The 19,178-nt window shown below is 40.7% G+C and overlaps 1 protein-coding gene across 1 annotated transcript in view; it reads right to left on the reverse strand.

The window, feature by feature from the left end:
- TNFSF13B (TNF superfamily member 13b) overlaps positions 1-16,747 on the reverse strand; it is a 30,822-nt gene extending 14,075 nt beyond the window's left edge. The window contains exons 1-3 of the mRNA XM_019443917.2: positions 16,116-16,747; positions 15,935-16,022; positions 1,303-1,359 (exon numbers count right to left, since the gene is read on the reverse strand). Coding sequence (XP_019299462.1) covers positions 1,303-1,359; positions 15,935-16,022; positions 16,116-16,667 — 697 coding nt within the window. The 5' untranslated portion in view covers positions 16,668-16,747. The remainder of the gene's footprint in view (positions 1-1,302; positions 1,360-15,934; positions 16,023-16,115) is intronic.
- Positions 16,748-19,178: the final 2,431 nt, after the last annotated feature.

Genomic DNA, 19,178 nt, shown 5'->3' on the forward strand with positions numbered 1-19,178 from the left:
CAACATACAAATACGTATGGGATGCAGGAAAGCAATGGTGCTTAAGTGCCCATGCCCACTAGCAAATACATGTTGTTCAAGGCTTGCTGGTCTCATAAGGCTGACCCATGGGTCCAAAGAGCGAAGCACCCACACAAGCACCCTTCAGCCAGTGGAGATCATGCATACTACTCTGTGCAAGTCATGTTCACGATCAAGTAGCAGCCTCATCTTTTAGAGTGATTCACGGCATTTTTGTTTGGGCCAAATGTGTGAAACAAACCTTTTCTAAGTCATATGTTAAAGATTTTATCTTTGGTCCTAAGGTCTTCTTCTGACCTTAGTTTAATCCTTAGTAAACAGTCTGCTGCCTATTAAAGGTTGCAACCGTATGACTTTGGAAAATGCAGAGCAATAAATAATGGAATCTCAAATAGTTCAGTATCTGCGTTACATTCAGGATAATTAAAGTCACAAAGAAAAACACAGATGGAAGATAGCACTCTTGGCAATCATTACAAAGGCCAATCCAAATTCATTCTCTGGGCTTCTTCTTGTTTCCCCATTCCTGACCCCCAGCTTAACCCTCTGACACTCATGAACTCCCTGTTCTGGTTCACCGCCCAGACATTCCCCAGCCCCTCGCCTGCTTTATTTCTCTCCATCGCACTTAATTTTTTCATTCTACATTTTACTTGTTCATTTGCTTTTTCTTTTTTCCTGTTTTCCCGTCATCAAAAGGTAAATTCCGTGAAAGCGAGGAACATAGGTATCTTATTCATCGCTAAGCCCCACTGCCCACACAGTAACTGGACGTTGCATGTTCTTAACCAATATACGTAAAATAGAAAGCAATCATCTCACATTGGATTGTCATAAAAGTGTTATGTTTATTTGCACATACGATATATTTATTAATAAATTAATGAATATAAAATATTTATGACCTGTTCAGTTCTATCTTCATCCTGTTAAGATCTCTAAAACCTAACAAATAGGAGAATTAATACTTGTGAAGAAGATCTCAAGTCATTAGAGAAGCCAAAATGATTTCTAAAAAAAAAAATTGAGTTTGGCTTAGTACTGATTTTGGCTTAGTACTAATTATTTTAAATCTCTAAGTGTTAGTGTCTCTAAGATAAGTCGGCTTGTTGGATTATTACATTCACCTAAATATTTATTACCCAATCATTTTGATAACGGTTAAGTTTCTTACTTTACACCTGATTCTAAGAAGTTGAGGAAAACAGCTGATTCGTGATGAAGTTTGAACAGAATCTTAGAGGTGTGAGTAGAAAAGTTACGGGGGGGCCATCTCATTACCTTTTCGTATAGTAGGTGTGTCGCTGTCTGCGATCAGTTGCAAGCAGTCTTGAATGACTGAAAAGCAAAAATATATCCTTTTAGTTACTTGAATAGGAACAGTAAGGGAAGGAAGAAAAGTGCTTGAGTCCACAAAGCTATTTTTCCAGAAACACCGAGCCAATTCTACCTCCTACGGATCCTGCACATTGTTCTACAATTACTTTGTGAAATTTGCCCACAGATATTTATTATAAATTTTACTTAAAATAGAATATGTCCTTGAAGTTCATGGTTTAGAAAAACCCTACACACTGTTGAAAAACGGTAAGTATATCATCTTTATTGTTCAACGTAACTTGCCCTCAAATATTATGCCTGGACAGAATGCGAGTTTATCATGTGTTTTTCAAGTCTATCATAGATATGAACCAAACTACCAGAATATTCCAAAGTCATGGTTTTTTTTTTGTTTAAAAAAAATCCCTAACGCTAATTAATAAGTCAGTGGTCGTGCTAATAATATTAACATTACTGAAAATAAAAACAATTGCTAACATTTATTGAGCGGATATAAATACAGGCAACCTCACAAAAATCCTAAAAATTACATCCTGGAAACTAAGTCCTGCAAAGTGTAAACAACTTGTTCGGGGCCTGCAGCGGGAAGTGACGGGGCCAGAATTGAAACCATGCCCATTTCACTCTGGAGCCAAAGTCAGGCTTTTGGTAAAGTGTTTTGGACCCAAAAAAAAAAAAAAAAAAGAAAGAGGGAACATCGTTAAAAATAAAATGGGAGATTTCCCTGAAACTGCATAATCAGTAAAACTTCTGGGAAGCATCAGTTCGCATCGCATCACTTATCACATGTACAATATTCCAGAAAATATTCAAGGAAAGAGAGAACTATTCTGTTAAATAAAGACAAATGCCTCCAGGTGAACGCGAAATAAGGACATTTTCCATGGGAACAGAAAACAAAGCAGTATATATCTCTGAAAATCATAAAACAGAAATTTAAGCATGCCTCTTTGAAATTAAGAAAATATTAGTTTAGAGTTTTTATTATCCAGTAAGTATTTTATTCCGAGTTGAAGTGGGATATTAAGAACATGCTTCTCTCTGTATACATTTTAAGAGCTTGACACAGTGAATTCTGCTTCAGTTGATTAACTGAAAACATTCTGATATTTACAACACGGAGTAACAGAGGTAATCGTGATAAGTTCTTCCCAAGCTGTGCAAAGACACAGGCCTGCAAAGAATACAACGACTATTCACATAAGAAAATCTGTTATCAAGTTTCCCTTGGTATTTCAAGGTGGAAATATCATGTGAACAACTGCAATTCTTTTATGACTCTGAAACTTTTCTACCACGTTTTCATGTAAACCTGATCATTTTGACAGAGGCAGAACATTCTGGACTATTCTGTGATTCTTTTATTGATCTGCAAAACAACGGGGGCCATGTCTATGCCATAGGGAAAATGTGACCCAGTGTTGTTACGCTGACAGACCTTCTGCCACGACAAATATGTCAAAGCATCAACAGTGGCAAGATGGTCATGAAGAAGGGCGGCTTGAGAGAAAGGATTTAACGAAACAGCCAAAGCAGTGAAAGTCTGAGGAGCGTGCACAGGATCTAGGGGAGCCCTGCTAAACCTATTTGAAACATATTCCTATCTCTCTAACAAACACTTCTTAAGGGCTTACTGCTCAGTTCTGTGACGGATGCAAGGGTCAATCAGAGCATGTGAAGCTTTAATCTTTCTTCCACACAGAAGAAGAGGCGGATGTTGACACTAGTCAAAGTCAAATTTCCAAACGTTCCATCTTTCCTTTGTGGCACATGTACGCGTACATAGAGATTAAATGAGATAATGCATGTGGAGTATTGCGTACTACTCCTGATACGCAATAATTGGGAAATCAAGCTTGGTTATTACGGCAGTCGCCGTGTTAGCACTCTTGTTCTTGTTCTTTACTGAACCCAGTTAACTGGGCACATGATGGAAGCCCACGAGGAGAGCACAAAGATCCAATTAACCCAATAAAGAGAAAACCAGGTTACTCCCTGTTTCAACTGACCCTTTTCTTGACCATTTACCCAAAACTCCACAAGAGTTTGGAGAAAGACTGATGCCTTGAGGCTACCAAACTGATAAGAAAACATCTAAGTTTTAATCTCCGCAGCCCAACTCCAGTTGGCTACAACCTACACGTCAAGAAACAATGATCTATTCTATCATGTAGTAGCAGAAATCTAACTTTTAGAAGAAAACACACTACGGAGGGAAAAGTGTGTTTCAAGAAATACTCTTCAGAAAGGAAGATGGAATATTAAAAGAAAAGTTCAACAATAGTATTTGAATTATACTCACTGAAGCCAGTGCCATTCATTAATTTTCCTTACTCCAGAGAAAGTCACCGGGCTTCTGAAGGAGTTTTGTTGGAAATCAGCAGAGGACTTCCCATTCTGGCCTCCAGAGATGCTGCTTGAGTCCTATCAACCTTATCAGTGTTATTTACCTCTTCACTTTCAGCTCTTCCTTTTTAGAAAATTCCATATCCATTGTCATCTTCTCTCTCGTACAACAGTCCTTTAGGACTTTCCCATTCAACACAGATGTGACCTTAAACTACAGATTGTCACTCACAAAAAGTGGGTCAAAATAGCAACACTTTTTCATTTCTCCCAGTAGCAAAGATATCCAACCACAAGAGTTCTGAGAATGCACAGTCTTGTAAGAAACACAAGATTGGTATGATGTTCACCGACTGTGTTTAGTTTTTAAAAGTCTTCATACATCTTTCCCTCTACTACAACGGAAGGAAATTTGAAGAGTCTGAGAACAATTTATCTTTGTAACGAATCAAGGCAATAGCATACATTAAAACTTTCCTGTGTGTGATGGGGTCACACATATTTCTAAATGTATATATTATATATTATAATGATGTGTGAAAAAAAGGAAAATTGATCTTGTTAAGTACAAATTTACAGCATAATATTTATCCATAATATTAAACTTTGTGTAAAATATTTCTAAAACAAATATATGATATTGACGGCCAAAACAGTTCACAAAAGAGAATTCCTAAAATAAGAGTTTTCAGAACAAAAATAATCTGCTATTGCTCAATATCTGATACAATAAAATCCAACCAACCTCACAACTAGACTAGCGTTGAAATATTTTCCCTACGGAAAACATCTTGAGTTTGAAAGCCATCTCTTTACGTATAACCTTTATGTTACATTTGAAACACCATTTAAATAGAAAAAGGGATTGGAAAGTTTACAGGATTGCTGCTATCTGCTGTATTGTTTTCTGTATTGGACCCAAACCTTTTCAAACTGGGATCGGGTTTATTCTCTTTATTTCAACAAAAGTTCGATCTAATATCAACCACCATAAATACTGCAATTACGCAGATTATACGTAACTCCAGTGGAAAACACAGAGCGCTTCCCATTACATTCGCCCCATCCATATGATCCACACCTACTCCTCCTTCGTAGTCCTTTTTACTCTTCTCATTCAACCTTCTTCCAAGCTCTTCAGTCTGGATGAGATGTCCTTCCTGCATTTTCCTGTGTCCCTTCCTCCTTCTGTCTTCTTACTTACTGCACCACAGGTTTTAAAGAATGTGGACTCTGAAGGCGATGTCTCTCTTTTATTTCTGTATACCTTACCATTCAGTGTATGAGGTCACGAGAAATACAGTTTGATTTTTCCTGAGCTAGTTTTGAATAAATAATCAGTGGCTGGAAAAGTTCAACCAGGATAAATTCCATAAAGACCCCAATACTGACCTAATGATGAACACAGATTTATGAGGAAATTCAAGAAAGCATGATTTGGGGAAAAACATTTCTACTGGAATGGGAATACAAGAATTTAGGGGTGAAAAACTAGATTATAAATTCTTATTTGATTGGCGATAAACAGTTTGCCAATACAAGTTAACAGAGTTTTAAAAGTATGTCTAGAGAGCTAAATTGAGAAGTATGTATTTGACTTACCAGGAAAAAAAAATAGAAATTCCTAATCTTCAGAGGGGCCTGCCTGATATATGTTGTGCTTGAGAAACATCATACATGTGTCCTCGTGGAGACTAAGTTGCCACACGGAGAAGAGTGAAAACAAAGGTTCAGCTGTTGACTGGCATAAATATAATATAAGGGTGATTTGATCCCCAAAGCAATTATATAAATACAGCATCCAAGATAAATTGTGAAAAAAAATTAAAAGTTTGTGACCGAGTGTGTGTTTGAAGGAGAATTAAAAACTAATAATAAAAACGAATTTTCAATTCTGGGTAATTCAGAAAGGTGGTAGCACTACAATGGCCCTGAGGAAGTAAAAAGGGGTGCTGGTTCTTTGGGGGTTTTGGAAAGAAGTTGACAGAGCAAAACAGAAATCACGACAGTTGATAGCAGTAAAGAAAGATATTATCTGAATGGAAGACTGTGTGTGTGTGTGTGGGTGGGTGTGCGTGTGTGTGTGTGTGTGTGTACAGAGTCCTAAGCATTAATTGGACATTGTCACACTGCCAGGTACCACTCCTGATTTCAGTATTTTCTATGCCTAAAGCACTGTAGGATATATAAAATGGCAGTCCTTTGCCTTGGCTCATAAACACTAAGAGTAAAAACACAAAACAAAACAAAACCCCAGGAAACAAAATGCCATCTTCCTAAGTTATTTCATTTTACAATTGATGAAACATTTTAATTTAAAATGACTAATTTTATAGTTGAGTCATCATCTCCACAGGATATGGCTTTTTCCCCCCTTTTACCATGAATTCCTTGCATCGCTTTAGAACACTTCTCATTATTAATGGTGTATACTCATAAGGCACTGGGTATAGGTAACTTACCAGTGATGAAAATTAGCTTCATGACACGATATGCACACATACTTGAAGCCAAGGAAGGTAAACACAAAAATATACCTAATGCTTGGAGAAAGCTATCAGTGAATTGCACAGCCAGCCCTTACACCTTCCGCTTCGCCTTGGACATCTCTGCCTGGCTGCCACAGTGACGATTCAACCTCAGCATGACCCAAATTTATTTCTTTGTCTTCCTCACACCCACACGCCTCTTATGCTTCTGTTTTCTCTTAGTGGATATAAGTATCCTCTGAGTTGCCCAAGCTAGGAACTTTGTAAACATGCCTGATTCCTTCCTCTGCAATCTTGAAATCCAACAAATAATCAAGTTCTAATGGTTTGAATTTTTCAACTTTTGCTCAGTGTGGATTCTGTCTGTCATTTATCTCATCCACCAGTTTTACTGAGCACTAAATTTAGGTCATATGTTGTGCTCGGAATAGCAAAAAAAAAAAGAAAAGAAAAAGAAAAGACACTATCTCTACCCCCATGGAGCTTGCGATCTAGGGGGAGGAACAAGTATGAATGAGAATCCGAAAGACACACTGGAAGTTGCAGCTGTAAGAGCAATACAGTGGCCAGACTTTGACCCAATCAGGAAGGCTTCTCTGAACAGTGATACTTAAACTGAAATTAAAAGAAAGAAGGGGCGGCAGGGTGGGGAAGGGGGGGTGGTGGTGGTGGTGGGAGGTGGGGGTTTGGCGTGCCTGGGTGGCTCAGTTGGTTAAGCATCTGACTCAACTCAGGTCAAGATCTCCCAGTTCATGGGTTTGAGCCCCGCAATGGGCTCTGTGCTGATGGCTCGGAGCTCGGAGCCTGCTTCGGATTCTGTGTCTCCCTCTCTATCTGGTCCTCCCCTGCTCACCCTCTGTCTCTGTCTCTGTCTCTCTCTCTCAAAAATAAGTAAACATTAAAAAATATTTTTTAAAAGAAAAGAAGAAAGAAGGGGGTAGGAACATCCCACACAAAATCAATAGTTATGAATATACACAAAGGCTAAAGTTGGAGGGATACAGCAATATGGCTGAAGGGGGTAGAGACAGACAGACAGACAGAGACTGAGAGAATAATCAAACCCGACAAGAGGAGCAAGCGGGGTGGGTCCGTTCAGATCTTTACTCTCACTGTTCTCCTGACGCTAACACTTGCTCACCAAGTTGTGCCTCTTGGCCTTTCTACTACTTCTACTCCATCGCTTGCATTTCCTCAGATTTGCCTTCCTAAACCAGAATTTTATCTTGCCTTCTAATTCTTATAACTCCTTCAGGTGGGGTTCCCCTGCACACAAAACCCAAACCTCCCTTCACAACCCCACGACCTCTACCCTCCCATACCTAGAAGCACAGAAGTTCATCCTCCCGCTCCCAGGACTGCGTATGTGCTATTCTGCCTGGCTAAATACTCCTCACCTTAGTATCTGGTGAAACCTGTCCATCCCTCAGGGCTCAGGCCAAATATCAACTCTTTCCCTGATCCTTACAGCTAACTATTTGATCCCACTACACTTTGCACATACATCTATTGAAATAACATTTCACTATATATCCTAATTTTTTCTATTACTGTCTCTTTCCCTAGGCTGAGTCACTTGACATTAAGAACTATCAGTTACAAATTTGCACAGCATCTGGTTTATATCAGACCAAAAACAAAAAATCTGTGGCACATATGGAAGTGATGAATCACTAAATTTTACTCTTGAAACCAACACTACATTGTACATTAACTAGCTTGGGTTTAAATAAAAATTTTTTTAAATGCTTAAAAAAGAAAAAAGAAAGAGGAGGAGAAAGCCTGAACTTGTAAAAACATCGCAGTCAATAAACACTTGCAAAAATCCAAGCAAAGGAACGATACCGAGGTGCTAGTGTGTATTTTGATGGTTCCACCTACTACAGTAAGACCTCTTCTTGTGTTTTTTCTACTTCCTGTTCCATTACTGTTCCCATGCCCTGGAATACTGTCTCTTTTTCCCTGAGTTGAGTCAGTCTTCAAAACTCAGCTCAGCTCTTATCCATCATGGTCTTAATAATCTTTCAATCTGTGATCTGAACTAACATCCTATAATACCATAGATCGTTGTCCTCTTGTTGGTCCTAATGTTAATAACGGTCTAGGTTTCTTCGAGACCCAACAGTTTTTGTCAGATCTGGTGTATTACGCAAACATTAAGTGCATATAGCTCGCACAGTGGAAAACAACTCAGAATTTATAGTTAGCATATAATGAATGTAAACCTTAGTTCTCAAACCAATTTAGCTGTTTAATCATGAAATTAACACTTAATATGAAATTAAAATATTTTATCTCTAGAATAACAATATTTTTCTCATAGTGGTGTTGTGAGAACCAAGTGAAGTCATAGTTTACACATGCTTTTTGTAAAGGCTAAAGAGCTTGTTTACTATTTTTAAATTTACATTAATTTTGTTTAATTTCTCCAGCTCAATATTTAGCTTGTGGAGAGAAGGGACTGATTATGTCTTGGCTTCAAGTCTCTTGTCTAAAATGAGGACAATAATGCCAACCTAACAGGGGTTACTGAGAAGGTAAATGATGTCATAGAGCCCAACCCAGAGCTTGTGTGTGGAAGACACCCAGTGACTGAGTCTTTTTCTCCACTTTCCTATATATTCTTGAGTGTCCACCCCAGACCTTGGCCCAGTGGATGCTTCCTGTATATTTGAGCAAAATCTGTTTCTTCTCTAGCTCTTAAAAAATGAGAATACCTTTTATTTATTTTTATTTTGTATTATTTAAATTTTAGTTAGTTAACATACAGTGCAATATTGGTTTCAGAAGTAGGAGTAGAATTGACTCATCACTTACATACAACACCCAGTGCTCATCCCAACAAGTTCCCTCCTTTAATGCCCATCAACCATCTAGCCCGTCCCCCCGCCCCATCAAAATCTGTTCGTAACAAAGATATAGCTGTCCAATACAGTTCTTTAAATAGGACTTGACTTATAAAAATAATAAACATTAAAACCAATATCCATTCCTACAGGATTACTGAGAACAACACATTCCTCAACATTATGGATTTATTTCTTAAATATCTACCCATTTCCACAAAAGTTTTTTAAGGTGATAGAATAAAGAATGATTGAATCTTCAGGAAGAAACAGAAAGACTTTTCCTGACCTCTCCTTACACATCTTCTCCCCTCCTCACCCTTCACACTGCCGAATCTGTTAATTCTGCCTTAAATCATTCACTTCTTCATGATATTTGCCATTTTCTAGTATTGTTACTTACTCATTACTCATGTTTATTGACCACTTTCTGTGTCTTTCCACCTCACTGCAATGCAATCTCCAGGGGGCAGGAAACTTTTATCTGTTGTGTTTTCTGATCAACCCTCAACACCTAGAACAGAGTTTGAAAGCTAGTAGGCCCGCGGCATACATGGAAGAGACACAACATCACTTTTGGCTGCTTTGATTGACTCATTTCCTGGTTCTTCTGCTTCCCAAAACTTTAAACTTGACAAGAACAGGGTTCAGATATTTGGTTGTGAGGTCACTATTTTATTTTATTACTGCTTTTGAAATTGAACGGGAGCCAGCTCTTGCAACACTGAAAAAGAAGTCATTATTGAAGCAGGGGGGGGAAAATAGCACTTGGGGAAGATTCTGGTCAAAGATCACCATGACAACAGCCAGCTGTTTCTGTTCTAGGAAGGAACACACCCTTACTGGGTAAGAGCCTCCGGTTAGCCTAATTCTGGTACGAATTGGATGGTTGAGTTCTACACTATATATGCTTTCGACACTCACTTTACAGTCTTGTAAGATACAGCCCTGTCGGAAATCTCAGTGAAACAAAGCCTGGATGCTACAGATCTTTCCGACCTCCCATCTTTCCTTACAAAGGAGAGGGACTATGGGTTTCATGAAAGAACACTCCGAAATGGAGTTCAGCTTTTAGTTAAGTACCAACGTTGGCTTCGCAGTTATGACAAAGGATGGTAACGTAAGACAACAGGAGACACTGGATGAGGGGTATATGGCAACTCTCTGCCGTGTTCTTGCAACTTTTCTGTAATTCTAAAATAATTCCCAACTAAAAAAGTTTATAAAAAGAGAGAAAAAGAACGTAAAGCAGATTGACCAAAATCTTACAATAAATATTTATTTAGCAGAGGAAAGATGGGTAATTTTTTTCCCACTCTTGTTTTTATATTCTGTTCCATGTTGTCAACACTATTTTACTATTTTAATGAGACACGTATAATAAACATTATCAATAAAAATAATTTTTGTACTTCTATCATCTAAAACACATGAACTTCTTTTTTTAAAATTATTTATTTATTTATTCTGAGAGAGAGAAAGTGCAAGGAGGGGAGGGGCAGAGAGACAGGGAGAGAGAGAACCCCAAGCAGGCTCCACACTATCAGCACACAAACCATGAGATCATGACCTGAGCCAAAACCAAGGGTGGGAGGCTTAACCGACTGAGCCACCCAGGCGCCCTAAAACACATGTATTTCTATTAACTTTTAAATTCCCTACTGAATAACAAGGGGGGAAATATAAAGGTCACCCGATTTTATTAATAAACTGTTTAGTAATAAATAAATATAAACTGTTTATTAATAAACTGTTTTAGCTCAGCGGGTATCCATTTGAAAGAATTCATCGTCCTGATGGACTCTTAGGATGCTTATCTCTAGGTTCTTAGAGCGAACAGGAGAGCTGACAGCATTGATCATTATGACTCCATTTGTGAAGAAACTTTAACATGTAATATTTCAAAGCCATAGCGCTTTCATTATTATTTTTAATTAGGAATATCTCCAAATACACTTACGGGCTTAAAAGTGAGCTTTTTGGCTAATATGAGCCATCTGGCAATTCTTTGATCCTGGATTTCCCCACATTTCTGTTTGTTCTACTACAATCAGAAATTATCTTATGAAACACAGAAAACTTAATAAGACCTCCATTTGAAACACAACACCATTAAGAAAAACAAAACAAGAGCCAAATAACCAGCCTGCGCAATTAAATAAAAGCATTTACCCCGGGGAGGAGTGGATGGAGCACCGAGTGGGCACGCAGGCTGACGGTGATGTCCGCCCCTTCAACTACTGCCATTCAGTCTGTGAATACCCCCCAAGCTGTACCCTTAAGACATGTGCCCTTCTCCGTATGTAAACAATACTTCAGTTAAAACCAAAACATTAAAACCAGAAATCCACGAAATTAGAGTTAGATTGCTGACTATGAGAGTGTCTCTATGACTTTTAGTGAGCCCAAACTGTGCCTCTACCCGGTGAACCAAGGCGGGGGCAAGGGGCTCTCAAACTCTCCCTGAGACTCTCGCCATGTGATCAAATTCATTCTTTGGCGAATTCGTTGTTTTAAATGTCAAGTTAAAAAATTGCATAAGATGGCCTCTGATCAAAACCTGAGAAGTGAAGAAATATGGGAAAAATCCCCCCTCCCAATGATTGCCAAATCACAGCATCTTACTTCATAGTGAGCCCAAGATCCATCAACAAATATTCATAGAACACCCACTGTGTGCAAATACCACGAAGAATGTGCAGAGGAAATATGGCCCATACCACAGAAGCCTCTACTCTTTAGTTGTACAGACAGGACACGTACAAATGACAAGGCAAAAACCCCACAGGTGGTATGTGACACTTACCAAATACTGATGTGATTCTAGGCATGCTGTGTGCTGAAGGGAGGCTTTCTAGCCCAACACACTGGAGTTTACTCACAAACCGAATATACATGCAGTAAAATTGACGTGCCTGAGTGAAATTTAGGTTGGACTTATAGAAAAATAAAAATGGGTGACATTCTGGAGTGTCATTTAGCAATACTTAGCTCTGAACCTTTTTGACATAGTCATAAAATGATGGCAACTAACGTTGAGTAGCAGAGGTAGAAAGCAGAGTATTCTAAAAAAAGACTAAAATAAAATTATATTTCTGTTAAGTATACATCCAATATGTGTGTGGATGTGGCTTAAAAATAACCATGTGATTGAATGCTGCATTCGTTTTTGAGAATTCTGTACATTTTAATTTTTATTATTTTTTTAATGTTTGTTTATTTTTGAGACAGAGAGAGACAGAGCACGAGCAGGGGAGGGTCAGAGAGAGAGGGAGACACAGAATCCGAAGCAGGCTCCAGGCCCTGAGCTGTCAGCACAGAGCCCGACGTGGGGCTCGAACTCACAGACCGTGAGATCATGACCTGAACCAAAGTCAGACGCCTAACCGACTGAGCCACCCAGGCGCCCCGTGAGAATTCTGTACATTTTTAAAGAATTTAACGAGCCATTTGAAAATACCAGGACTCCAAAATTGCAAGAAAACCTTTTTTAACTAACTGTGAAAGAATCGTAAAACCTATATAGGGAAAATTGTATCCAATTGGGAAATTTAAATTTTTTTTTTTTTTAATTTTTTTAACGTTTATTCACTTTTGAGAGAGAGAGACAGAGGGTGAGCAGGGGAGGTTACAGAGAGAGAGACACACACAGAATCTGAAGCAGACTCCAGGCTCTGAGCTGTCAGCACAGAGCCCGATGTGGGGCTTGAACCCATGAACTGCAGATTCATGACCTGAGCCCAATCAGATGCTCAACCAACTGAGCCACCCAGGCACCCCGGGAAATTTAAATTTTGATATTTAGTAAGGAGATATCATGCATTTAAGTATTCTTGGATATATAAATAAAACACTGTAAGAATTCATTTTCTTCCACAGAATTACAATTTTTATAAAATTCCAACCAAAAATGTCAATGGATCTATAAAGTATTTGGAAAATTAATACATAAGAACATAAATGGACACTTTGAAAGTAAAAGGGAGAACCTAAGGTTTTTTAAGCCTTACTTAAATCAGAATAGAGTAGAATAAACAGAAACAAAGAAAGCTGTATAGATTCAAATTGTTCAGCATTTTCTCAACTCCCCCCCCCCCAAAAAAAAAAAAAAAAAAGGATGCTACCAAACAGAAAAATAAAATCATGGACTTTCAGAAACCCTCTTGGTTATATACATATTTTTGTAGTGCTAAATAAAATATGTTTTCCCTGCATGACAGAAAAACTGAGAACAAACTGAGGGTTGACGGGAGGGGGGGCTGGGGGGGAGGGGAAAGTGGGCGATGGGCATCGAGGAGGGCACCTGTTGGGATGAGCACTGGGTGTTGTATGGAAGCCAATTTGACAATAAATTTCATATTAAAAAACAAACAAACACATTATGAAATTTTACTGAATGTGATAAATATACTACGGGGAAAAATAAATAGAAAATACATGAAATAAGAGAGAAAAAAAAGAGAATGGCGTCTAAAACGACATTCAAGCCAGTTTCACTGAAGAGGAAGGAGAGCAGATATGAGCAGTCACTAAGGTTCTCCTCTTCAAACCTTTCATCTCAGATCTATGAATGTTATGAGTATATATACAAGAAGAGAAAGAGAAAGAGAGAGATGTACTATATACTGTATATATACATATATAGGATATATCCATATGCATACATACTGTATATATGTATACTATATGAAAGGTTTATAAAAATCTTAGGCAAACCATGATCACGACAATAGCAATTACATCTGGGTTTTAGATACTAAGTAAATTTTGATTCACTTGATAGAATTCTCTATTACTTTCCAAACTTTCTAAAAATTACAAATTATTTACGGAAAAATTTTAATCAGTGTATCATTTGTGGATGCCATCAAATCACAAATTTGTAAAAATGTACACATGGGAGGAAATTTTAAAATATAATAGAGAGTATTTTGAGGAAGTGGGACTCCGGAAGTTAATTAATTTCTTACTCAACGTCCTTTCTTCTTAAATCTGCTGTAAGGAGCCCGTATCCTCTCTGCAATGGTAAAGTTAAGGTTTATTTGTAAGATGAATGGGCAAAGGCTGAGGAGTAGTAGCACAGAGGTTGAAGAAGATTGAGGCATTCTGACCCTACTAGATATTAAAGCTCATTATGTTACAAAATACTTAAAATATTTTATTTAATACAGATAAACAGAATAATAAATCAGTGAAAAAACAGTCTCAAAATAGATTCATGAGAGACTTAATATTAACACAGTAAGCTTTCCAATGCAAACAAGTTGAAAATGAGCATCCCATGAAATTAGCTATATTTAATAGCAGTTTGGTAAGAAAACATAAAAGAAGAAGGGAAGATAAAGCTGGTGTGATGTGATCCACCAAATAAACGCCACAAGGATTAAGGAGTTAAATACCAAACTAAAACACTAAATTATGAAAAAGTCAAAGTAGCAGGCTGTAGAATAGGCTGTGTAAGAGATTACAAATACATATATTTTCTGCTTTGATATAGTAGAGGAAATCAAAAAGAAAAGTTTATCACATTAAATACATAGATGTAAAATCTCTGCAGGAATTTTAAAAAGCAAAATATGAAAATAGTTACACCCAAATTTTGTTAAACAGTATGTCTAACATAGAGCTTGTTCAAAATCACAAAAAAAAATTAGGATAAATGAGGGAAGCCATAAATAAAAATTAGCAGGTGACAAAATTAGAAGTTACCCAAATATGCAGAAACAAATTCATCCTTCTCTTCGAGCAAGCAACAGATTACATTTGAGATACTGTTTGACAACTACTAAACTAGCCAGAATAAATTTTAATAAAATGCTGTGAGAATGTGGAGACCTTGTGCACTGCATTTCTGACTGTACACATTTATAACTCACTTTGAAAGCAACATGGCAGTAATAAATGTTCATCCTCTTTCGTTCTGATATTTCATCTATGGAATTTATGTGGAACACATAAAATTCCTCGGAAATGAGAGATCCGCGCAACAACTTTGGAAATGATCATTGTGACATAACTGCATGATAACGAACTAACGTGGATGTGTGAGAATTACTTAGAAAGAAGGAAAATGCTTATTGTATAACGATAAGTGAACGCAAAAATATGCCGTAGTATATATATGGTGTTTTTTAATTGTGTACAAAGTACAGATGATAAAATGCAAAGTATGAAAACAATTCACCTGCTCAAGTATAGTAAAAATATGAGTGTTTCGTAGTCTATATTTGCTTAAAGTCAATTGTGTCTAATAGACACAAAGCGATACTAAAGGTAATCGACCCAAAGCATTTATAAAAATCATGGTTTTGCAAAACAGGAAAGACTTTTTTCCATGAATAAGGCAGTCAGTGAAAAATACGTTTACAGTCAGAGCATCGTGTGTGTGTGTGTGTGTGTGTGTGTGTGTGTGTGTGTGTGTAAAACAAAGTCTGTTTTAAAGCTAGAGCAATAAACACAATGAATCGCGGCCGCACACCTGCTCCCGGCGTGATCCCAGGGCGCGCAGCGCATCCTCAGGGAAGGTGTATCTATACCTGACCCTCCGGGACTCAGGTGGACACAGCGCGCGGCGCTCTTCTCCTCGAGTGACGGACACGGCTTTTGACGCAGGTGTGTCCCATCCGAGGAAGACCCTGTGACCCCTCCCCTCCTCTGTGGTTAAGGCAGGGCCCAGCCCTCCAAGTCCGCTTGTCGGGGACAGACACCTGCCGGCGCGCCGGCTGTGCCACAAAAGCCACACGTGCTGTAGAGGCCACTTGCACAGCCTCCGGGCACCGCTCAGCGCTCGTGGAGGGGAGGGGGTCCCCAACCCGGAGGCCGGGGTCCACACCCGCACACCCGCGGACGCCGGCATCCCGTCTGCTAAGTGCTTCCGCGCCCCAAACGTACCTGTGTCTTCGGGACCCAGAGCGGCGCGCTTCCTTCTGCCGCTCTGGCTGGAGTTGCTCTCTCCCGCCGGGGCTGGTGCAAAGATCCCCTGGGGAGACAGAAACCCCAAGTTACAGCCCCGGCGTCGCAGGGGCGCGGGGGTGGCGGGGGGCGGGGGACGGGCTGCGGCGGCTGCACTCACTTTCAGCGCGCTGGGTACCGCGGGGGCCAGGCGCGCGCCGGACGCCCCGGGGGTTGCAGCCCCCGCCCGGGGAGGGCCCGGCTCAGCCCGAAGCTCCCGGGGCTCCCGGGGCCCCCGCAGCTCCGCCCGCAGGCTCCCCAGCTCGGCTTGCAGGACGGCCACCCTGCACAGGGACACCACCGACAGGCAGCAGGACGTGAGCGCCAGCAGCAGGGTCACGGCCAGCAGCGCTGCGTCTTTGGGGCGCGAGCCGGGCGGCTCCTTCACTTTCATTTCTTCTCCCCTCTCCGGGCGAGGACGAAGGCGTGACCGCTCGCCTTCCACGCAGCCCTCCATGGCACTCGGGGGACTTGGAAGGTCCGGGCCTTTCGAGAAAGTGGCCGCAGGGAAGGGATCATTTCCTGTGAGCGGTGCTTGCTGAGGTCCCACACCGACTACATGGCCTGGCTGTGCCGTGGCCCCCGGGAGAACTCCCCCGGGTCTCCCCGCGTCTGCCCGGCTGCATCCCGGCCCCCAGTGGGTGATAGGGCTTCCTGGCACCGGCCCTTCCATCCGATTGCCCAATCATTTCCTCATTTCACTTTCAGTATCTGTAAGAATTCTAATGGCATCTACACACACACACACACACACACACACACACACACACACACACACATATACACGGGCCCTTGGCATCTCCCCGCCAGGCGGGACTCAGGGTTTGGACCGGCCCACCCGGGACCTGTGGAGCCCTGAGGTACTACAGGAGCTCCCTGCGGTGTGGCCCGAGCTGGGCCACTGGGGGCCACTCTGCGAGGGCAGGGGAGAAAGAACGAGGTTCCTGCTGGTGTAATAGAATTAATGAGCAGGTCAGATAAGCCAAGTGCTTAGTACTGAAGTGCACTCTGCTGCAGAGTGATTCATGAACGGTCTCTAAGTGGGAAAGAAAACCAGATGTCCTCAGAGGCCGCAGGGACGTCCACTGGGGAATATTCCCTTTATTATCGTTGGAGCATTGCCGTAAGAAGAATGGGGCTACACATTGGAGATGTCTTTACATTGGATGCGAGGGGGTCTTTCCATGCAGGGGATGCTGCAACCAACCCCAGGAGCGCTCCCCCCAGGTCCCGGCCGGCTCAGCCCCACGCTGGCCGGGAGAAGTGGCTTCGACTCCAGCTCCAACGCTTCGGTCCAGACCCACCATGAATTGCCCTTTCCCTAAAGCAGCTTCTCTACTGGGCCCTATTAGGTTGACTGCCAGAATCGAATGGCTATGTGAACAGCCCGGCTTGGCTCATTTCACTTTCAAATCTCTATTGGTGGACCCAGAGTCACTGCAGAGACACTGGTCCTGCCTGGTCTCCATGGCCAGCTCCTGGACATTTCCCGGTTTCTGGCTCTTTGCCTCCGGCACCTGCAGGTTGTGTAAGGAGCTCACACTTGGACAAATGTTACCGACCACTTGCCAAATTCTGGCTACATGACTCCCCCGTGTGCTAGGGCTACTGAGCGGTAGCCTCATCCCACCTCACTGTCCCATGCCAGCTTCACAAAGAAAGTGACTGAGATAGTGTGAGGACAAGGGCTCCCAGCCAGGGTGTGAGTCCTGGCTCCACCCTTCACTCTCCTGGGGCCTCTGGGATTCAGTTCCCTCATGGGTGAAATGGGATGGTGACTGCCCCCGGGAATTCTAACCAGGCGTATACGAATATGGAACAAACTATATTCGCGATGCTCCCACTTTTCATCCGTTTTCCTTCATTACATGAAATATTTTTCTTTACTACACACAGCACTAGCACACACACCTTTGTACGTGTCTCCTTGTAACACCTGCCGGGGTTTCCCAAACAACTGCTGGAGAACGGGCACATCTTCACCTTCATCGGGAGTCACGGAGCTGCCCGTGGATGAGTTCCCACTTCCTCACTGTGTCACTAGGCATCATGTCATGAGACATTCGTTTTTACCTGTTAGGACTATGTTATCTTTTCCCTTTGCGTCTGCAAGTTCTGAGACCTTTTTAAAACGACTTGTCTGTCTCTCTCTCTCAAAAATAAACATTTAAAAAAATTAAAATGACTTGTAAAGAACATTAAAAAAAACTCTAAGATGATCTTTTAATGATTACCTTGGTCCCCCAAGTCAGCTCTTGTCTAATCTCTGGCCTGGAAGGACATCATTTGTGAGTGTGTGTGCACAGTCCTTCATGTCAGACATCGTGTAATTCAAGTCTTCTGTCACAGCCCTTGTTTTCAGGCCAATCAGGCTGACACACACTACATAAAGTTGAAAGAAAGAAAGAAAGAAAGAAAGAAAGAAAGAAAGAAAGAAAGAAAGAAAAGAAAAGGAAAGAAGGGAGGGAAGAAAGAAAGAAAGAGAGAAAGAGAAAGAAACAAAGAAAGAAAGAAAGAAAGAAAGAAAGAAAGAAAGAAAGGAGGGAAAGAAAGAAAGAAAGAAAGAAAGAAAGAAAGAAAGAGAGGGAAAGAAAGAAAAAGAAAGAAAGAAAGAAAGAAAGAAAGAAAGAAAGAAAAAGAAAGAAAGGAGGGAAGGAGGGAAAGAAAGAAAGAAAGAAAGAAAGAAAGAAAGAAAGAAAGAAAGAAAGAAAAGAAAGAAAAAGAAAAGGAAGGAAAGAAAGAGAAAGAGAAAGAAAAGAGAAGAAAAAAGAACAGAAAAAAAGAAAAAAGAATTAGTTTGGGGATTATATGAAACCCTTCTGACTAACAGTAAGTGCAACCCACTCAGGTTATATGTGTGCGTGTTAATATTACCTAAATTCATACAGAACTACAAGAATTCAAGGCAGTGCCTGAAACTGATGACTCTCTTCTTTTACTCAGGATGCTTGGCCGCCGCGGCTTCTTTCTGTAAATCAAATTTCTTCCACTTCTCATGGGAGATTCTGCTCTCCAGATGCTGCTGTAAAAATTCCAAAGAAAGGGAATAATTTGATTGTGTTAGAGAATTAACTCTGTTTTTGTTGCTCTTGTGGGCAGAGGCCTTCATGCCCAACTGACTGGAGAGAGCGCCACCGACCAGCTCAGGGGCAGGTAGTGTCTCCTCTTGGATCAAGCAGTGGGC

This window comes from Panthera pardus, unplaced genomic scaffold (assembly GCF_024362965.1).
Source record: "Panthera pardus isolate Hobbes unplaced genomic scaffold, ASM2436296v1 HiC_scaffold_1, whole genome shotgun sequence".
Taxonomy (NCBI): Eukaryota; Metazoa; Chordata; class Mammalia; order Carnivora; family Felidae; genus Panthera; species Panthera pardus.